At 46.7% G+C, this 22,251-nt stretch overlaps 1 protein-coding gene across 1 annotated transcript in view; it reads left to right on the forward strand.

Annotated features, from left to right (window-relative positions):
• The window catches only part of ASPSCR1 (ASPSCR1 tether for SLC2A4, UBX domain containing), a 212,980-nt gene extending 208,880 nt beyond the window's left edge, over positions 1-4,100 (forward strand). Inside the window, exon 16 of the mRNA XM_063961227.1 lies at positions 3,831-4,100. Coding sequence (XP_063817297.1) covers positions 3,831-3,841 — 11 coding nt within the window. The 3' untranslated portion in view covers positions 3,842-4,100. The remainder of the gene's footprint in view (positions 1-3,830) is intronic.
• Positions 4,101-22,251: the final 18,151 nt, after the last annotated feature.

Raw genomic sequence — 22,251 nt, forward strand, 5'->3', positions numbered from 1 at the left:
CAATACCACCGCCACCTTTTTCTTCACCAGGAGGCGTCCCCTGAGGCGGGTGTGTTGGCTGCCAAGGCGTCTGTCCTAGCTCGCCGTATTCTGTGGTTGAGGTCGTGGATGGTGGACCTGGACTCCAAAGCCCTTGGAGGTATTCCCCTTTTACTGGGGACATCTTGTTTGGGGAAGACCTAATTAAAAATTGGGTCTGAATCGGAGGCTACTATGACTGCCTTTCTCCCAAATGCTACTCCTTCTGCACAGAAGGGAAACGGTACCACTTTTCCATGCTTTCGGCCTTACGGTAAAGTGAAGGTCAGACATACCCGAGAATGTCTCGTGCTGCCAACAACCACTAAGCCCATGGCCTAACGTTCTTGGGCTACTCGTCAGCCCGCTTCTTATGACAAGCCTGCTGCATGACGGGACATGCCTCCCCCTGGAGGATCCCAGGGTGGGGGGCCGATTTTCTACGATTCATCCAGGTCTGGTTAATGACCACTTCAGACGCATGGGTGCGAGAAGTTGTCTCTCACAGGTACGCAGTCTCTTCCCAGAGACGTCCCCCCTCACTGGTTCTGTACATCGGTTATCCCTTTGGATCCGTTAAAGGCACAAGCTCTACTGATGGTTGTGCGTTCCCTCCTGGATACAGGAGTGGTACTGCTGGTACCTCTGTCCCATAGAGGCAGAGGATACTATTCGACCCTGTTTCTAGTCCCGAAACTTGATTGGTCTTTCCAGCTTATTCTCAACCTCAAATCACTGAACAAGTTTGCGAGAGTGTCCAAGTTCCGTATGGAAACACTGCGCTCAATTGTACTGTCCGTGGACCCGGAAAATATATGGTATACCTGGTTATAGAAGATACTTACCTGCATATGCCTATTGCCATATTTAATCAGCAATGTTTGCGGTTTGCTAATGGCAACCTTCACTATCAATTCCAGGCTCTGTCTTTTGGACTGGCCACGGCCCCTCGGATCTTCACCAAGGTTGTGGCCATGATGACTGCTTATCTCCGTTGCCAGGGAGTCGGGTTCCTGCCGTATCTGGACGATTTGCTGATTCTGGCAAACTCCCATGATGTCCTCCTCAGTCATCTGCAACGGACTGTAAACTTCCTACAAACCCACCACCCACGGGTGGCTCATCAACTGGAAGAAGTCCTCGCTGGTCCCTGCTCGGAGCATGGTGCACCTGGGGGCACTGCTGGACATACACAGTCAACGGCAGTTTCTGTCTCCAGAGAAGGTCCTGAAACTTCAGGACAGGATTAGATACTTCCTCTCTTGCCCAAGAGTGTCGGTACACTCGGCGATGCAAGTACTAGGCCTCATGGTGTTGGCTTTCGACATGGTAGAGTACGTTCAATTCCATTCCCGCCCTTTACAGCGGTTAATCCTTTGTTGGGCGGAACGCCTTCTGCCTTCAATATTGGCTGTGTTCATTCCGGGAGTCCTCAACTGGGAATGTGATTTCCTCAGTCATCAGGACGTGCACGCCGGAGAGTGGAGTCTTCATCAGGACATCTTTCAACTCCTAGTGAACAAGTGAGGCCTACCAGATGTAGACCTGATGGCATCTCGACACTATCACAAAATTCCGGACTTCGGATCAAGAACCAGGGATCCTCAAGCAGAGTTCGTGGACGCTATGGCAATTCCATGAAACTTACGGCTGCCATACGTGTTCCCTCCAGTGTCACTCCTGCCCAGGGTACTACGGAAGTTCAAACAAGAACGAGGAATACTACTTCTAGTCGCTCCAGCGTGGCCCAGACGGCATTGGTTTTCAGACCCGCAGGATCTATCGATAGAGCGTCCTCTTCTACTTCCTCAAACGCCCAGACCCCCTCGTTCAGGGCCCTTGTCTTTATCCAGACCTGGCCAGACTGGCTTTGACAGCGTGGCTCTTAAAGCTTTACTTCTGAGGGCCAAAGGATTCTCTGAGGCAGTCATCCAAACTATGCTGAAGGTCCGCAAACCGGCATCTACGCGGATTTATTATAGGGTCTAGAATTCTTACTTCACCTGGTGTGCTGCTAAGAATTATGATGCTTACAAATTCAGTACTTCCAGACTTCTGGCTTTTTTGCAATAATGCCTGGATTTAGGACTTCGTCTGGCCTCCCTCAAGGATCACATATCTGCCTTGTCGGTGTGGTTTCAGAGAAAAATTGCGTCTATACCTGACGTTCATACATTCACTCAGGGCGAACTGCGGATTCAGCCTCCCTATGTCCCTCCTGTGGCTCCATGGGATTTGTCTGTTGTCTTGAATGCCCAGCAAGAGTCTCCATCTGAAACTCTCGAGTCAGTGGACCTGAAATGGCTCACAGCCAAGGTCCTGTTTCTGCTGGCTATTGCCTCTAGAAGGGTGTCAGACTTCAGCGCTTTGTCCTGTCGTCCACCCTTTTTGATACTTCATCGTGACCGAGCAGTTCTTAGAACTAGCCCTGGTTATTTACCTAAGGTGGTGTCATCTTTTTACCTTAATCAAGAGATTGTGGTTCCAGCCTTCATCTCTTATGAATTGTCCTCCAAAGAACGGTCTTTGGATGTGGTATGGGCTCTCCGTATATATGTGTAGAGGACTGCAACTATCAGGAGGTCAGATACCCTCTTTGTGCTGTTTGGTTTCTACAAACGTGGCTGGCCTGCGAATAAGCAAACCTTGGCCAGATGGATTAGAATGGTGATTGCACAAGCTTATGCGCAGGCTGAACTCTCAGCTCCTGCTGCTATTAAAGCCCTTTCTACTCGGTCTGTTGGACCCTCTTGGGCGGCCCATCGTGGCATGTCCGCAGACCAATTGTGCAAGTTGGCTACGTCCTCTGTGAACATGTATATTAGGTTCTATGCCTTTGATACTTTCGCATCCCAGGATGCTTCCTTTGGATGCCAGGTTCTCATACCCGCTAAGGTGCGTCCCCTCCCTTGAGGAACTACTTTAGGACATCCCCAATGTTTCCCTGTGGATCACAGTGTACCCCACTGCAGAAAAGGAGATTTATGGTAGACTTACCATGGTTAAATCTCTATCTGAAAGGGCACCCACCCTGACGCACTTAGCTTCTTTGGGTTCGTATGGCATTAACCGCTAGTCCCTTCTCCTCCTGTCGTGAGAATGTGGTTCTATGTGACTAACATCTGCCTTCTCTTTTACCTGCTTCTGCATTGGATTGGTTAACAAAACTTAGCTCACAGTGCCTGGGGGTGGGGTTATAGAGGAGGCCCCGCAATGCATTCTGGAACAGTAAAGCTTTAGCCTGTTGGTGCCTCTGGATCAAGATCTATCTCTACACCCCGATGTATTCCCTGTGGAACCCAGTGTACCTCGCAGAAAGAGAATTAACCATGGTAAGTCTACCATAAATCTCCTTGTTGAAGGTCTTGCACATGTCTAAACCATGGGAAGGGGAGTGATTGTGGGGCAGGTGCACTGACTGCACACCTCGATTCCAAACATAAGAGGTGCTACCATGCTGAGACTTGTAGTGCCACACAGAAGACAAAAACAGAAAATGCAGGTGCACACTTTAAAATTAAGAACACTTATAACAATTATAATAAACTCTGCAATTTAACATTGAGCAAAATTGAGGTTCTTAGCATAATTTGTGACCAGAAAATATGTGCCCACCTACCACAGCCAGGTGACCTCATTAGGTAGGTCCCTAACAATCCAAAGGTTCAAGTCCAGAGCACGGGACCCTCCGGGCCAGCACAACATATGGTGTGAATACATGGGATTAAATATCAGGCCCAGTATTATTGTACTGACAACAAAATGTACCTAACTGCCCCCATACATTGGTGACTAATCCTTTGTTTCCACAGGGAAGAAATGAGCAAGACCCTCCTGTGAATAGTGGGCTCCTGAGCTTACACTAAAGACGTGTGAACACAAGTTATTTGGGTCTGATTTTTCTCCTGGTGACCACTTTATGGATTATTAATTGATGGGACTTTGCAAACCCTTGTGGTTGGACTGACACAGATGTGACTTTTGCGCTATAAGATTTGCACTTCTTGCTTCAGCTGTCCTGAAGTTTGTATCTACAAGGAAATTTGTTTCTGCATCATTAAACTAATGAAGTTAATGTTTTATTTGCTATACAGAGTTTGTTTTTCATTTCCATTTCATCACAAGCATAAACCCTGCTAGCGCCAGTGGCAGGAATCCGGCGAGAACACGAGTTTGACGTGGATTCTCCTGTCTAGGTAACGTGTTAGTGGAAAAAATAACGTTTAATGGATGAACATATCCTTTTGCAAGTTGTTTTCTTACTGTTTTGAATAACGAGCCAAAATGATGCCTCCAATGGTACAACACATCATACAGCCGTGTGCTAACGATGCAGGAGTCTACTTAGAATGTCCCAACCACTTTGAAGTCAGCTACTTGGCTCTGATCTCTTTCCACTTCACCATGTTGACTTTGCTAATTACTCATCCTCCAACAACAAGGAATCCAGGCTGAAAAGGTCCTTTTTACGTAAAGCTTGCCTGCACTCCTCGTTTCCTTCATCCTATGCTTTCCTTGGCTGGTGATTTTCCTGGGTTGAAATTGTCCTTTGTTGGCACAGCTTCCTCGGTGAGGTTGCGTCTGAGCCACACACGAGATGCTGGAGCTGATAAAAGGGACAATCCTTGGCATTTATAACCAGCAAGGAATAAAATGAAGTCTGTGTTACTCACACACGTTCGCATCTCCTCATTCTACAACTACACAATTTTCCTTCCTCTAATCACACAGTTCTACTTGGAAAACAAGCTTGCGTCTATAGTGACACTCCCCAGCTTAGGCCCTCATTCCGAGTTGTTCGCTCGCTAGCTGCTTTTAGCAGCATTGCACACGCTAAGCCGCCGCCCTCTGGGAGTGTATCTTAGCTTAGCAGAATTGCGAACGAAAGATTAGCAGAATTGCGAATAGAAATTTCTTAGCAGTTTCTGAGTAGCTCCACACTTACTCACACATAGCGATCAGTTCAGTCAGTTTTGTTCCTGGTTTGACGTCCCAAACACACCCAGCGTTCGCCCAGACACTCCCGCGTTTTTCCAAGAAACGCCAGCGTTTTTTCGCACAAGCCCAGAAAACGGCCAGTTTCCGCCCAGAAACACCCACTTCCTGTCAATCACAGTACGATCACCAGAGCGATGAAAAATCCTCGTTATGCCGTGAGTAAAATACCTAACTTTTGTGTAAAATAACTAAGCGCATGCGCTCTGCGAACCTTGCGCATGCGCAGTAAGTGACTAATCGCAATATAGCGAAAATCGGCAACGAGCAAATAACTCGGAATGACCACCTGTGCTTAATAATAGGCTGTTAATTGTGATTGCACCGACACTTCTCTACATGTGGAAAGTTACTTCAGGTCCTGCACATTTCCATTGGTGACAGTCCCTGCTCCCCTCCCTGCAAACATGGCTTAATATCAATTGACTGAGCATCAAAGCAACACCTGTCTTTGTCTCTGGTCAGGGAATGTTTTCCTTCATGCCTAATGACTTCCAAATGCTTTACTCATGGGGGTGGGGGGTTGTTTGACAGGGAAGTTAAAGAGGGGCTATGGTGTTAACAGTCGGAAAGAGATGGCTGGATATTTAGAGAAGGATTGAGTTTAAAGAGAATTTAGGGGATGTTTTAGAATGTGAAAACATTTTGGGAGGCATGCTCGACAGAGAGGAGTCACGCTGTCTAAAGAGCTCAGTCTGTTTTCGGAAGTTTTTCTCAGGATGCTTATGAAAACTTTATTCTTTTTCCCAATTTACTTCATAAAATTCTTTGAAGGATGGCCAAATTAGCAAATGACGAGCAGCATGTTCTAGCAGATGAGATAAGCAATTTGTGGTCTGACTGCAGATTCATCAGCAGAGAATTAGTGCATGTGGTTAGGTGGTGTCTATGTGCTCATGCTGAAGTGTGACCTGCACCAGAAAGCTTTTCTATATTCTTAACCTATATGGACATAGTTTATATGCAGGCAATGAGAATACAGATTATCAGCTCTATTGTTAGCCATATCCTTAACATATACAGTGCATCTGGAAAGTATTCACAGCGCTTCACTTTTTCTACATTTTGTTATGTTACAGCCTTATTCCAAAAATGGAATAAATTTAATTTTTTCTCTCAAAATTCTACACACAATACCCCATAATGACAATGTGAAAAAAGTTTTTTTGAGATTTTTGCAAATTTATTAAAAATAAAAAATCACATGTACATACGTATTCACAGCCTTTCCTATGAAGCTCTAAATTGAGCTTTGGTGCATCTTGTTACCACTGATCATCCTTGAGATGTTTCTACAGTTTAATTGGAGTCCACCTGTGGTAAATTTAGTTGATTGGACATGAATTGGAAAGGCACACACCTGTCTATATAAGGTCCCACACTTGACAGTGCATGTCTGAGCACAAACCAAGCATGAAGTCAAAGGAATTGTCTGTAGACCTCTGAGACAGGATTGGCACAGAAGGGTACAGAGAAATATCTGCTGCTTTGACTGTCCCAATGAGCACAGTGGCCTCCATCATCCGTAAATGGAAGAAGTTCCGAAACCACCAGGACGCCTCCTAGAGCTGGCCGGCCAGTTGAACTGAGCGATTGGGGAAGAAGGGCCCTAGTCAGGGAGGTGACCAAGAACTCAATGGTCACTCTGTCAGAGCTTACAGCATTCCTCTGTGGAAAGAGGAGAACCTTCCAGAAGGACAACCATCTCTGCAGCAATCCACCAATCAGGCCTGTATGGTAAGAGTGGCCAGACGGAAGCCACTCCTTAGTAAAAAGCACATGGCAGCCCGCCTGGAGTTTGGCAAAATGCACCTGAAGGACACTCAGACCATGAGAAACAAAATTCTCTGGTATGATGAGACATAGATTGAACTCTTTGGCGTGAATCCCAGGCGTCATGTTTGGAGGAAACCAGGCAACTCTCATCACCAGGCCAATACCATCCCTACAGTGAAGCATGGTGGTGGCAGCTTCATGCTGTGGGGATGTTTTTAGCGGCAGGAACTGGGAGACTAGTCAGGATAGAGGGAAAGATGAATGCAGCAATGTACAGAGACATCCTGGATGAAAACTTGCCAGAGTGCTCTTGACCTCAGACTAGGGCAGTGATGGCTAACCATGACACTCCAGCTGTTGTTAAACTACATATCCCAGCATGCCCTGCTACAGTTTTGTTATTTGGCCATGCTAAAACTGATGCAGGGCATGCTGGGATGTGTAGTTCAACAACAGCTGGAGTGTCAAGGTTAGCCATCAAGGGACTAGGGCCACGGTTCATCTTTCAGCAGGACAATGACCCTAAGCACACAGCCATGATAGCAAAGGAGTGGCTTCAGGACAACTCTGAAGAGCGCAGACTTGAAGTTGGAGAGACCTAAAAATGGCTGTGCACAGGCGCTTCTCATCCAACCTGATAAAGCTTGAGAGGTGCTGGAAAGAGGAATGGGCGAAACTGCCCAAAGATAGGTGTACCAAGCTTGTAGCACAGGGGCGGCCAGACTTTTGTAGTCGGCGATCTACTTTGAAAGCTAAAAAGCTTTTGTGATCTACCTAGGAGGAATAATAGCGCGCGCCAGAGGCACGCGCGCAAAAAAAGGGTGTGGTATAACAAAAAAGTGGGCGTGGTATAACAAAAGGACGTAGCCTTGCTGCACAGAGTGTAATGACTGTCTCGCATGAAATAACACATTGGCCCCCACAGGTAAAAACCTCAAACACATATGCCCCCACAGTGCCAGATACACATATGCCCCCACAGTGCCAGATATGCCCACAGTGCCAGATATGCCCCCACAGTGCCAGATACAGATATGCCCCCACAGTGCCATGTGCTCACACTGCTAGATATGCCCCCACAGTGCCAGATTACAGATATGCCCCCACAGTGCCATGTGCCAGATATGCCCCCATAGTGCCAGATATGCCCCCACAGTGCCATGTGCCCGCAGTGCCAGATATGCCCCCACAGTGCCAGATTACAGATATGCCCCCACAGTGCCATGTGCCCGCAGTGCCAGATATGCCCCCACAGTGCCAAATATGACCCACATTGCCACATATGCCGCCACTGTGCCATGTGCCAGATATGCCCCCACAGTGCCACATATGCCCCACAGTGCTGTGTGGAGAGCGCAGCGCGCGCTTCTGCCTGCCTGCTGTCCTGCCCCTCAGTCTGGTCTCCGGCAGTGACGGCAGCGTGTATGGCGCAAATCAGGCGCCGGTTCGTGAGCTCTGATTGGCTAACGAACCGGCGCCTGATTTGAGCTATACACTACGCCGTCACTGCCGGAGACCAGACTGAGGGGCAGGACGGCAGGCAGGAGAGGCGCAGCTTCGGGTGGATGGGCAGCGGATCGCGATCGACTGTTTGGCCACCCCTGTTGTAGCATCATGATCAAACAGACTTGAGTCTGTAATTGCTGCCAAAGTGAATCAACAAAGTATTGAGCAAAGGCTGTGAATACTTATGTACATGTTTTTTCTTTTTTAATAAATTTGCAAAAATTTCAACAAAAACTTTTTCCACGTTGTCACTATGGGGTGTTGTGTGTAGAATTTTGAGGGGAATAATGTGAATACTCTCTGGATGCACTGTACAATTATTTCTGCCATTTTAACCTAAATTATTAGACTTTGTAAAAAAAATCACGGTGTCAAAGTTAAAATCAATGGTGTCAAAGAAATTCAGAAAAAACATGCTGGAGTCACAAGCTGTGGACTTCTCAGTCACTGCTGGCATAGCAGATGCTGACCTGAAAGAAGTGAAACAGCGTGCACCACCTTTCCTATATATTAAACGCACAATATTCTGGGAGACCAGCTGGACGGGTACGAACGTTTTCGATATCATTATTAAAAAAGTAATCAAGCAACACCAGCATTACATAAAATCATTAGTCATAAAAAGTCCTCATGTTAAGGTGTTGTATTTTTTTAGTACAAAAGTATATTTTTGCTTCTAAGCTAACATTGTACAAAGCAAGGGTTTTTTTTTTTTTAACTTAATCTCAATATTGTCAAAATGCAAGAAATATATTCTGGAGGGATTTTGCCTCTCTATGATTAAACCATGTTTTCAAGTTCATTTTAATTTCATGATGACAAATCTTAGGGGCTGGATTTAGTTAGAGGTGATATGCTGTACATCTAGTTCCGGAATGGCACATCGTCGGACCCTAACATTGCAGAATTGTAGTGGCTACTGTAGTGGACAAATATGTACAGAGCTGTGGATGAGGCCACGTCGTCTCTAATTCAGTTGAGCACTTACTCTTTATTCTCCAATAGTAGATTTATATTTGTTTCAGGTCAGATAGGCTTTTCTTTTGTTAGTATATTTTTTATTTTATAAACCTTGTGTGAACAAGTGAGGAGAACAAAAAATAATTTTCATGATTGCATATGGTGTAAGTATTTGAGGTCGCACTAGGGATGAAAGTAGCAATCACCTTCTTCTCCTGATTGTATTACCACTAGTGGTACTTATAAAGTGGTGCCATCATTTTCAGTCCAGAAACCATATGATATGTTACAGTCACACTTGGGAGCAACATAACTATTCACTTGGAAGAAAAGAGAAGAGGTGTAGGGAGTTTTTCTACATTCTTGCACACTGAATACATAATGTAATGTCCTTGGCATTAGGAGAGGGAAGTGCCTTTTTACACTAACATTATTACAGTAGATCTTCGCCTGGATAGTTTACTGTTAGAGCCAAGGTGTAACACTTTATACAATATTTATATTTGGGTATCCCATAGATAGCGCTACAGTAAAAGATACAGTCAGTAGGTCAACCCCAAATGGTTGACAGCGTCAAACGGTAGACTGGTAAAAGGTATTAAGTGCTTAAGCTCAACAAGCTCCTTGTCCCAAGTTTAGCAAGCGCACACATTTCCAATAAATTGACACTGGTATAGTGAAACATACAAAATGCCCCCCACAAAAACAACAAACTAAACCCATGTCAACATTTTCTACTGTCTTCACTTTTCCATGTCTACCTATGTCGACCATGGGTGTGTTATGGAAAGTCGACAGTAACTACAGTAGGTCGACATGAGTTTTTTTTTTTTTTTTTGGTGGTGTTTTGTCTTTACAGTGACCGGGAACCCCAGTTAGTGCACAGTGTCCTCTCGCTTCGCTCGCCATGCTTCAGGCAAGGTGCCTCGCTACGCTCGGCACAGGTTACTGTTCCCAGTCGTAGTCCGTGTGGATCGTGAAGTATGAAAAAAATAAGAATTTACTCACCGGTAATTCTTTTTCTCGTAGTCCGTAGTGGATGCTGGGGACTCCGTAAGGACCATGGGGAATAGCGGGCTCCGCAAGAGACTGGGCACTCTAAAGAAAGATTCAGTACTATCTGGTGTGCACTGGCTCCTCCCTCTATGCCCCTCCTCCAGACCTCAGTTAAGGAAACTGTGCCCGGAAGAGCTGACATTACAAGGAAAGGATTTTGGAATCCAGGGCAAAACTCATACCAGCCACACCAATCAGCCGCTAATTCTGACACACGCCTAGCTGAGGCTAGGGCCAACAGCATGACCACTTTCCACGTGAGATACTTTAGTTCCACCGTCTTAAGTGGCTCAAACCAGTGGGATTTCAGGAAACTCAACACCACGTTAAGATCCCAAGGTGCCACTGGTGGCACAAAAGGAGGCTGAATATGCAGCACTCCCTTAACAAACGTCTGAACCTCAGGCAGTGAAGCCAGTTCTTTTTGAAAGAAAATGGATAGGGCCGAAATCTGGACCTTTTATGGACCCTAATTTCAGGCCCAAAGTCACACCCGACTGTAGGAAGTGCAGGAATCGACCCAATTGGAATTCCTCTGTAGGGGCCTTCCTGGCCTCACACCAAGCAACATATTTTCGCCATATACGGTGATAATGTTTTGCTGTCCCGTCCTTCCTAGCCTTTATCAGCGTAGGAATGACTGCTTCCGGAATGCCCTTTTCTGCTAGGATCCGGTGTTCAACCGCCATGCCGTCAAACGCAGCTGCGGTAAGTCTTGGAACAGACAGGGCCCTTGTTGTAACAGGTCCTGTCTGAGAGGCAGAGGCCACGGGTCCTCTGTGAGCATTTCTTGCAATTCTGGGTACCAAGTCCTTCTTGGCCAATCCGGAACAATGAGTATTGTTCTCACTCCTCTTTTTCTTACAATTCTCAGCACCTTTGGTATGAGAGGAAGCGGAGGAAACACATAGACCGACTGGAACACCCACGGTGTTACTAGTGCGTCCACAGCTATCGCCTGAGGGTCCCTTGACCTGGCGCAATATCTTTTTAGCTTTTTGTTGAGATGGGACGCCATCATGTCTACCTGTGGCAGTTCCCATCGATTTGCAATCAGTTGGAAAACTTCTGGATGAAGTCCCCACTCTCCCGGGTGGAGGTCGTGTCTGCTGAGGAAGTCTGCTTCCCAGTTGTCCACTCCCGGAATGAACACTGCTGACAGTGCTTGTACGTGATTCTCCGCCCACCGAAGAATCCTGGTGGCTTCTGCCATTGCCACCCTGCTTCTTGTGCCGCCCTGGCGGTTCACATGGGCCACTGCTGTGATGTTGTCTGACTGAATCAGCACTGGTTGGTTTTGAAGCAGAGGCTCCGCTTGACTCAGGGCGTTGTATATGGCCCTTAGCTCCAGGATATTGATGTGCAGACAAGTCTCCTGACTTGACCACAACCCTTGGAAGTTTCTTCCCTGAGTGACTGCCCCCCACCCTCGGAGGCTTGCATCCGTGGTCACCAGGACCCAGTCCTGTATGCCGAATCTGCGGCCCTCGAGGAGGTGAGCACCTTGTAGCCACCACAGAAGAGACACCCTGGCCCTGGGGGACAGGGTGATCATCCGATGCATCTGAAGATGCGATCCGGACCACTTGTCCAGCAGATCCCACTGAAAGATCCTCGCATGGAACTTGCCGAAGGGAATGGCTTCGTAAGACGCCACCATCTTTCCCAGGACTCGTGTGCAGTGATGCACTGACACCTGTTTTGGCTTCAGGAGGTCTCTGACCAGAGTCACGAGCTCCTGAGCTTTCTCCTCCGGGAGAAACACCTTCTTCTGGTCTGTGTCCAGAATCATGCCCAGGAAGGGCAGACGCGTCGCAGGAATCAGCTGCGACTTTGGAATGTTCAGAATCCAGCCGTGCTGACGCAACACTTCCTGAGAGTGTGCTACACTGATCAGCAACTGCTCCCTGGACCTCGCCTTTATGAGGAGATCGTCCAAGTATGGGATAATTGTAACCCCTTGCTTCCGAAGGAGCACCATCATCTCCGCCATCACTTTGGTAAAAACTCTCGGTGCCGTGGACAGGCCGAACGGCAACGTCTGGAATTGGTAATGACAGTCCTGTACCACAAACCTGAGGTACTCCTGATGAGGCGGATAAATGGGGACATGCAAGTAAGCATCCTTGATGTCCAGCGACACCATAAAATCCCCTTCCTCCAGGCTTGCAATGACCGCTCTGAGCGATTCCATTTTGAACTTGAATTTCTTCAGATAAAAGTTCAGGGATTTTAGATTTAAAATGGGTCTGACCGAACCGTCCGGTACCACAAACATAGTGGAATAGTAGCCCCTTCCCCGTTGAAGGGGGGGGGACCTCTACCACCACTTTCTGGAATTGCCTCCACCACTATCTCCCTTTCCATGGGGGGAGCTGGTAAGGCCGATTTTAGGTAACGGTGAGGGGGCATCACCTCGAATTCCAGCTTGTATCCCTGAGACACAATTTGTAAAGCCCAAGGATCCACCTGTGAACGAACCCACTGGTGGCTGAAATGTCGGAGACGCGCCCCCACAGCTCCTGGCTCCGCCTGTGGAGCCCCAGCGTCATGCAGTGGACTTAGTGGAAGCGGGGGAAGACTTTTGCTCCTGGGAACTAGCTGCGTGGTGCAGCTTTTTTCCTCTACCCCTGCCTCTGGCAAGAAAGGACGCACCTCTGACCTTCTTGCTCCTCTGAGAACGAAAGGACTGCATTTGGTAATACGGTGCTTTCTTAGGTTGTGGAGGGACATAAGGCAAGAAATTTGACTTCCCAGCCGTAGCTGTGGAAACTAGGTCCGAGAGACCGTCCCCAAACAATTCCTCACCCTTGTAAGGTAAAACCTCCATGTGTTTTTTAGAGTCGGTATCCCCTGTCCATTGCCGAGTCCACAGGACCCTTCTGACAGAAATGGACATTGTGTTAACTCTAGAGCCCAGCAGGCAAATGTCCCTCTGGGCATCCCGCATATATAGGACCGCGTCCTTGATATGTGCCAGGGTCAGTAGAACAGTGTCCCTGTCCAGGGTATCTAACTCCTCAGACAGAGAATCTGTCCATGCAGCTACCGCACTACACATCCAGGCCCGAAGCAATTGCTGGTCTCAGCAGTGTGCCAGAATGTGTATAAACTGACTTCAGGATAGCTTCCTGCTTTCTATCTGCAGGATCCTTTAGGGCGGCCGTATCCGGAGACGGCAGGGCCACCTTCTTAGACGGCAGGGCCACCTTCTTAGACAAGCGTGTCAACGCCTTGTCTACCCTAGGGAAGGATTCCCAGCGTAACCTGTCCGTTGGCGGGAAAGGATACGCCATGAGTAATCTCTTGGAAACTATCACCTTCCTGTCAGGGGAATCCCACGCTTTTTCACATAACTCATTTAATTCATGGGAAGAGGGAAAAGTCACTTCATGCTTTTTCTCCCCATACATATAAATCCTCTTGTCAGGGACAGGATTTTCCTCAGAAATATGTAATACATCCTTCATAGCTACAATCATGTAGCGGATGGCTTTAGTCATTTTAGGCTGCAACCTTGCCTCATCGTCATCGACACTGGAGTCAGATTCCGTGTCGACATCTGTGTCAACTATCTGGGATAGTGTGCGCTTTTGGGACCCTGACGGCCTCTGCGCTGCAGGAGCAGGCATGGGTTGAGACCCTGCCTGTCCCCCGGTTACAGTTTTATCCAATCTGTTATGCAAGGAGTTTACATTATCATTTAACACCTTCCACATATCCATCCAATCAGGTGTCGGCACCATCGGCGGCGACACCACATCAGCTGCACTTGTTCTGCCTCCACGTATCCTGCCTCATCAAACATGTCGACACAGGCGTGCCGACACACAGCACACACACAGGGAATGCTCTGACTGAGGACAGGACCCCACAAAAGGCTTTTGGGGAGACAGAGAGAGAGTATGCCAGCACACACCCCAGCGCTATATAACCCAGGGATTACACAGTACCTTAGTGTTTACCCTGTAGCTGCTGTTAGTGTATATATATATATATATATATATATATATATACTGCGCCTAAATTTATGTGCCCCCCCTCTCTTTTTTTACCCTCTAAAGCACCTGAATACTGCAGGGGAGAGCCTGGGGAGCGTCCTTCCAGCGGAGCTGTGAAGAGAAAATGGCGCTGGTGTGCTGAGGAAGAAGGCCCCGCCCCCTCAGCGGCGGGCTACTGTCCCGCTTTAATGTATAAAAAATGGCGGGGGCTCTGGCATGTATACAGTCCCAGATTGTATATATGCCTCCTTTTGCCAAAAAAGGTACTTAATTGCTGCCCAGGGCGCCCCCCCCTGCGCCCTGCACCCTACAGTGACCGGAGTGTGCGGTGTGCTGTGGGAGCAATGGCGCACAGCTGCAGTGCTGTGCGCTACCTTAAGTGAAGATGGGAGTCTTCAGCCGCCGATTTCGATGTCTTCATGCTTCTGTTCTTCTGGCTCTGCGAGGGGTACGGCGGCGCGGCTCCGGGAACGGACGATCAAGGTTAGGTACCTGTTTTCGATCCCTCTGGAGCTAATGGTGTCCAGTAGCCTAAGAAGCGCTACCTAGCTGCCGTGAGTAGGTTTGCTTCTCTCCCCTCAGTCCCTCGTAGCAGTGAGTCTGTTGCCAGCAGAAGCTCTCTGAAAACAAAAAACCTAACTAAATACTTTCTTTTCTAGCAAGCTCAGGAGAGCCCACTAGGAGCACCCAGCTCGGCCGGGCACAGATTCTAACTGAGGTCTGGAGGAGGGGCATAGAGGGAGGAGCCAGTGCACACCAGATAGTACTGAATCTTTCTTTAGAGTGCCCAGTCTCCTGCGGAGCCCGCTATTCCCCATGGTCCTTACGGAGTCCCCAGCATCCACTAGGACGTTAGAGAAATAGGATTATAATTACCCACTGGTAAGTCCTTTTCTCGTAGTCCGTAGAGGATACTGGGGATCCATTTAGTACCATGGGGTATAGATGGGTCTACTAGGAGCCATGGGCACTTTAAGAATTTGATAGTGTGGGCTGGCTCCTTCTTCTATGCCCCTCCTACCAGACTCTAAGAAACTGTGCCCGAGGCGACGGACATACTTTGAGAGAAGGATAAAAGGCTAGTGCTGAGATTCCAAACCAGCACACACAAACGAGGAAAGCGATGCGAACCAAACTTGAAAAAGGAACCGCAACAGCTGAACAAACCAGAATACTCAACCAAGTAACAGGGCAGGAAGAAAGAAGCACTAGGCGGGCGCCCAGTATCCTCTATGGACTATGAGAAAAGCATTTACCGGTAGGTAATTAAAATCCTATTTTCTCTTACGTCCTAGAGGATACTGGGAATCCATTTAGTACCATGGGGAAGTATCAAAGCTCTTAAACCGGGTGGGAGAGTGCAGGAAACGTCCCAGATGAAATTCCACCACAGAATATTTTCTGCTCTCACACCAAGAGACATATTTCTTCCAAAGAGACTGGATCCTGTCGACCTACCTATTTTTTACTGTAGAGCTATTGAACCACACCCTTATATTTGCAGTGTTTATTAGATCTGGATCTATCCTACATGGTCATAGGACTACCACACAGGACACCATTCATTACAAGACACCGCTACAGATGGAAGTGATTAGCATTTTCAGATTATTGGTTGAAAAGCTCAACTAAAATCTGCAGCACTGTACAGTGGACAAATGCTGTATATTAAAGTTGCAGAGGGGGAGCAGGAAATGTACTTTCAAAATCATAATACATAATAAGCTAGTTATAATAGGATTTTAATTACCTACCGGTAAATCTTTTTCTCGTAGTCCGTAGAGGATGCTGGGGTCCACATTAGTACCATGGGGTATAGATGTGACCCTTGGGAGCCATGGGCATTTTAAGAGTTTAATAGTGTGGGCTGGCTCCTCCCTTTATACCCCTCCTACCAGAATCAGTCTAGAAATGGTGCTCGAGGAGACGGACATACTTCGAGAGAAGGAAATACACAGATAGTGGTGAGATTCACACCAGCTCACACATAGCAGCAAATCAAGCAACCAGCTTGAAACAAGTCAGCAACGGCTGAACAACAGTACTCAACCAAGTAACAACTGCAGGAAAACAAAGCGCTGGGCAGGCGCCCAGCATCCTCTACGGACTACGAGAAATCCTATTTTCTCTTACGTCCTAGAGGATGCTGGGGTCCATATTAGTACCATGGGGAGGGAGAGCGCGGAGGCTCCTGCAGAACTGATTGACCAAACTTCAGGTCCTCAGAGGCCAAAGTATCGAACTTGTAGAACCTAGCAAACATGTTCGACCCTGACCAAGTAGCCGCTCGGCAAAGCTGTAAAGCCGGCACACCCCGGGCAGCCGCCCAGGAAGAACCCACCTTACGAGTGGAGTGGGCCTTAGCAGATTTTGGACACAGTAATCCTGCCGTAGAATAAGCATGTTGGATAGTGAACCTGATCCAGCGAGAAATCATCTGTTTAGAAGCAGGACACCCAATTTTCTTGGGATCATACATGACACTGGTTCACAAGAGAAGAGAAAGAATTGGTCTACAGTGGCGCACAAAATTAAATAACTACATAAAATATAACTTTTAATTCATTACTATTAAGAAGACCTGTAACTGTGAAATATTAAAAACCAACAGACAATGACAAGACAAAGTGTTACATATATTTAAAAACACACACTGTACTCCATGTATCGTGCACTGCTTATGTACTGTCATTAATTAGTGGGTGCAATGACCTCTATTTTGTGTATACTGTCAATTCATTAATGTGAATAAAGGTTGATTACCAATATTTATGTTGTGATTTATTCATTGTTTCTATACATTTTAATCCAAATTTGCAAGTATAGTCAAGAGTATGATAGTTATCAATATACAATATTGAAGGAGCTGGATAACTGCTGGCTAGTGTTCCCTCTTCATATATCACCACGTTATGTCATGTTAAGCTCATACATAATCAGACACTGCCACTGTACTGCTGCTGATAATGTAGGTGGTTCTGGTAGATTCTAACACGTAAATTTAATCTATTGACTCAATCACAAATGAGTCTTATTCAAAGCAGCAGATTTTATTGTGCTCTAATCACGGATCACCGCTCTCAAATCTCGTTATCAGCGCTTATGGTGATATGCATTGGTCCATTATTGGGGTACACCTTGTGTAATGTGTCACTGTTGGCTTAATCAGCCCTTTATTACAGCGACTGTAGTATGTACCCTAAATTCACATGTTATTGATTTAGCAGTGACTGCATTATTGTACCATATCCTATAATTTTATTAAAAATGTCAGGATCAGTTATTACCGTAAGTTCCTTCTTATATATAATTATTGTGGGAATTTCCTGAGGGGGATCCACTGCACTATTCTCGCAGTTATAATGGTGGAAAGTTTGAGTGATTTCTCTCTATATAATGATCTTGACTATATCGGCTTAGTTATTGTGATAGCTAATATACTGCAAGTATCTGTACTCCGTATAGAGCCTGAAAATAAGCAGATTGTACCACAGGTTTATGAGTATCAAGCCTCTAAACTTCTGCTGTCTTTCTCTATTGTGACAATGCTGCTCAATTTGTATCCTAAGCAGCTACATGTAACAGAATTGTGAGTGACAACCTCCTATTCATATGATAGGGAGTGACTGCTGCAGATACTCAGTAACAATGAACGGCTACAGTGTATTATATTCCTTCCCAGTAATTATCTAAGCTTGAATGCTATGTATTTGTAAAGGGAGGCAATCTTATAACACTGTAATTTCAGCTTGTAATTAGTTGTATTATGCACAGTGTGCCCGACACAGCTGCATATAAGCAGGTACTGAGTATTGTTAATAGTGATATTCCATTCAGAAAAAGAGGACACTAGATTTATATATACATTGTGGTACAAATCTATCCCGTTTTTACTGCATCATAGACATCTAATAGGAGTATAAAATAAGAATGATGAGCATTATATTCTAATATAGTATAGTGCCCCTGCCAATTGTCAGGCTGCTGGGTCACTCTATAGCTCAGTAATTCAATTTGCATATAGTCTCAGCCTTGCATTCATAGCTCCACATCATGAGTACTTTCTATTAAATTCACATTTAGACAGTAACACAACTGATTACCATGCACGAGTTATTAGCATAGTAGCAGTGTGAACCGCCGACGCGCGTTTCACAGATAGTTTGACATGACCACAAACCCGCTCCAGGATTGGAGCGGTGTTTCTGTGAAATGCGGGTTACTGATGGCGTTCTGGTTATCCCTGACAAAACTGTGAAACGCGCGTCGGCGGTTCACACTGTGCTACTATGCTAATAACTCGTGCATGCTAATCAGTCGTGTTACTGTCTAAATGTGAATTTAACCCCCACATCCACTTTATGTGGTTATATGCTTGTTATATCTGTACCATTGTGAGTGCTTAGTGTAATAAACCTGTGGTGTGTTTGTCAAATTGGTCTGTTCGATGATCGGTCTCCTTTTTTCGAGATAAGGAACTACATCTTGAAAGGAAATAGAGAAAAACTGCTTCAGACCCACTAAGCCTTTGTAATAGGACTAAGGACAAATCCTTTGATTTACAGATCTTTCATGTAAGGATTACATGGTGTTGCGCCCACCGCTTTCCATTTTCTTTTACACAAAATAAAGAGAGGTCATTGCACCCACTAATTAATTACAGTACATAAGCAGTGCATGATACATGGAGTACAATGTGTGTTTTTAAATATATGTAACACTTTGTCTTGTCATTGTCTGTTGGTTTTTAATTTTTCAGTTACAGGTCTTCTTAATAGTAATGAATTAAAAGTTATATTTTATGTAGTTATTTAATTTTGTGTGCCACTCTAGACCAATTCTTTCTCTTCTCTTGTGAACCAGTTTCCATGTATTGGCAACAATACATGTGGCAGCACCCCCACAATTGATTCAAATATATGAAATAGAATATTACATGGGGCTAAGTTATATATAAAAAAATATACTACTAGAGCAGTAGTTTTCCTTTTTCCCCTTTTCCCCAGAATAGCGATCATACAGGACAAACAGAGTCCAATTACCTGTGACGAGCAGTCCTCTTCACACAGATCGTCAGAGCCCTTACAACATCCAAGGACTCTGATTGAATTGAGGAGTCAGTAACCACTGGCACCACAATAGGCTGGTTTGGAAGGAACTGCTGACACATCCTGAGCTCAGCTCTGTCTTCATGAAAGATTAAGGGTTTTTACAAGACAAAGCACCCAATTCCGACACACGTCTAGCAGAAGCTAAGGCCAACAAGGTGACCGCCTTCCATGTAAGAAACTTGACCTCAACCTCCTGTAAAGGCTCGAACCAATATGATTGTAGGAACTGCAACACCACGTTAAGATCCCAGGGTGCCGTAGGAGGCACAAAGTGAGGCTGGATGTACAGAACCCCTTTCAAGAAAGTCTGAACCTCAGGGAGGGAAGCCAGTTGTTTCTGGAAGAAAATGGACAAGGCCGAAATCTGGACCTTTATGGATCCCAAACGCAGGCCCACATCCACACCTGCTTGCAAGAAGAGGAGAAACCGTCCAAGTTGAAACTCCACCGTATGAAACTTCTTGGATTCACACCAAGACACATACTTTTTCCAAATGCGATGGTAATGCTTTGACGTTACTCCTTTTCTAGCCTGTATCAGGGTAGGAATGACCTTGCTTGGAATGCCCTTTCTAGCTAAGATCTGGCGCTCAATCTCTATGCCGTCAAACATAGCCGTGGTAAGTCATGATAAGTAAACAGCCCCTGTTGCAGAAGGTCCTCGCGAAGAGGAAGAGGCCTCTGTTCTTCCAGCAGTAATTCCAGAAGATCCGCGCACCAAGCCCTTATCGGCCAGACCGGAGCAACGAGGGTTGCCTGAACTCTTGATCTCTTTATGAGCATAAGAATCCTTGGAATGAGTGGAAGTGGAGGGAACACGTACACTGACTTGAATACCCACAGTGTTACCAGGGCGTCCAACCCCACTACTTGTGGGTCTCTCGACCTGGAACAGTACTTCTGAAGCTTCTTGTTGAGGCGGGAAGCCATCATGTCTATTTGAGGTACACCCCAAAGACTTGTTACTTCCGTGAACACCTCTGGATGGAGACCGCACTCTCCTGGATGGAGATTGTGTCTGCTGAGGAACTCCGCTTCCCAGTTGTCCACTCCCGGAATGAAGATTGCTGAAAGCGCCACCGCGTGCTTTTTTGCCCAGAGGAGGATTCTTGTCACCTGACATTACAGCTCTGCTCTTCGTTCCGTCCTGTCGGTTTATGTTGGCCACTGTCGTCACATTGTAAGGGCTGTAACACACACTCCGGTTTCTCCCGGATGGCAAAAAGCCAGACAAACTTTGTCCGGCTTTTTGCCATCCGGGAGAAACCGGCAGAGTCGCTCACACAGGACGGCTTTGAGCCGTGTGTAATGCTGTGCGCATGCGCAGCATCAGACACGGCTTCAGAAAAAACCGTTGTGTGTGAAAGCTCCCCTTCACACACATGGTTTACTGGCTCCAAAGACCGCCCGGCCGCCGGACCTTCCAGTGGTGAGACCCGGCTGCAACCCGGCAGCCGGGCCGGGGCCGTGCAGTGTGAAGGGACCCTAGCCCTCACACTGTTAACTACAATGCCGGCACGGGAAAAAGCCGACCGGCTTTTTCCCGGCCGGCAAAAGCCGGGTAGTGTGTTTCAGCACTAAGACTGTACTTGAATGGCCTGATGTTGTAGAAGGTGTGCCGCTTGGAGAAGACCGTTGTACATGGCTCTTAATTCCAGGATGTTTATTGGAAGAATGGATTCCAGATTTGACCACCTTCCTTGGAAGGTTCCCCCTTGGGTGACTGCGCCCCAACTTCCGAGACTTGCATCCGTGGTTAGAAGGATCCAGTTCTGAATCCCGAACCTACGTCCCTCGAGAAAGTGATGCAGCTGTAGCCATCATAGGAGTGAAATCCTGACTTTCGGCGACAGACGTATCCTCTGGTGCATGTGAGATCTCGACCACTTGTGCAGGAGATCCAGTTGGAAGGACCGTGCATGAAATCTTCCGTACTGTAGAGCCTCATAGGAGGCAACCATCTTCCCCAGAAGGTGAATGCACTGATGAACTGATACCCGGGCAGGTCTCAAGACATCCCGAACCATTGTTTGTATCACTAACGCTTTTTCCACCGGTAGAAATACCCTCTGCACTTCCATGTCGAGGGTCACGCCTAGGAAAGACAATCTCCTTGTCGGCTCCAAATGTGACTTTGGAAGATTCAGGATCCATCCGTGTTCCCTGAGCAGTCGAGTCGTGAGAGCAATGGACTGCAACAACCTCTCCCTGGCAGATGCCTTTATCAGCAGATCGTCCAGATACGGAATTATATTCACCCCCTGCTTGCAGAGGAGAATCATCATCTCTGCCATTACCTTGGTGAACACCCGCGGTGCTGTGGAGGCTCAATGGCAGTGCCTGGAACTGAAAGTGACAGTCCAACAGCGCAAATCTGAGATAAGCCTGGTGTGGCGGCCAAATCGGAATGTGGAGGTCTGCATCCTTGATATCTAGAGATACCAGAAACTCTCCCTCCTCCAGCCCTGAGATCACTGCTCTCAGAGACTCCATTTTGAACTTGAATTCCCTTAGATAAGGGTTTAACGACTTCAGGTTCTAAATTGGCCAGACCGAACCATCTGGTTTCGGTACCATGAATAGGTTTGAATAATAACCCTTGTTTATCAGATGAGGTGGAACTGGGACAATGATATCTGACCTTTCTAATTTTTGAATGGCTTCCTGAAGGATAGCCTTTTCCGTCAGCAAAGCTGGCAAGCCTGATTTGAAGAATCTGTGTGGTGGAAGCTCTTGAAACTCCAGTCTGTACCCCTGGGCCACAATATCCTGTACACAGGGATCCAGGCTGGATGACACCCAGACGTGACTAAAACGTCAGAGTCTCG

Source organism: Pseudophryne corroboree, chromosome 3 (genome assembly GCF_028390025.1).
Source record: "Pseudophryne corroboree isolate aPseCor3 chromosome 3, aPseCor3.hap2, whole genome shotgun sequence".
Classification (NCBI taxonomy): domain Eukaryota; kingdom Metazoa; phylum Chordata; class Amphibia; order Anura; family Myobatrachidae; genus Pseudophryne; species Pseudophryne corroboree.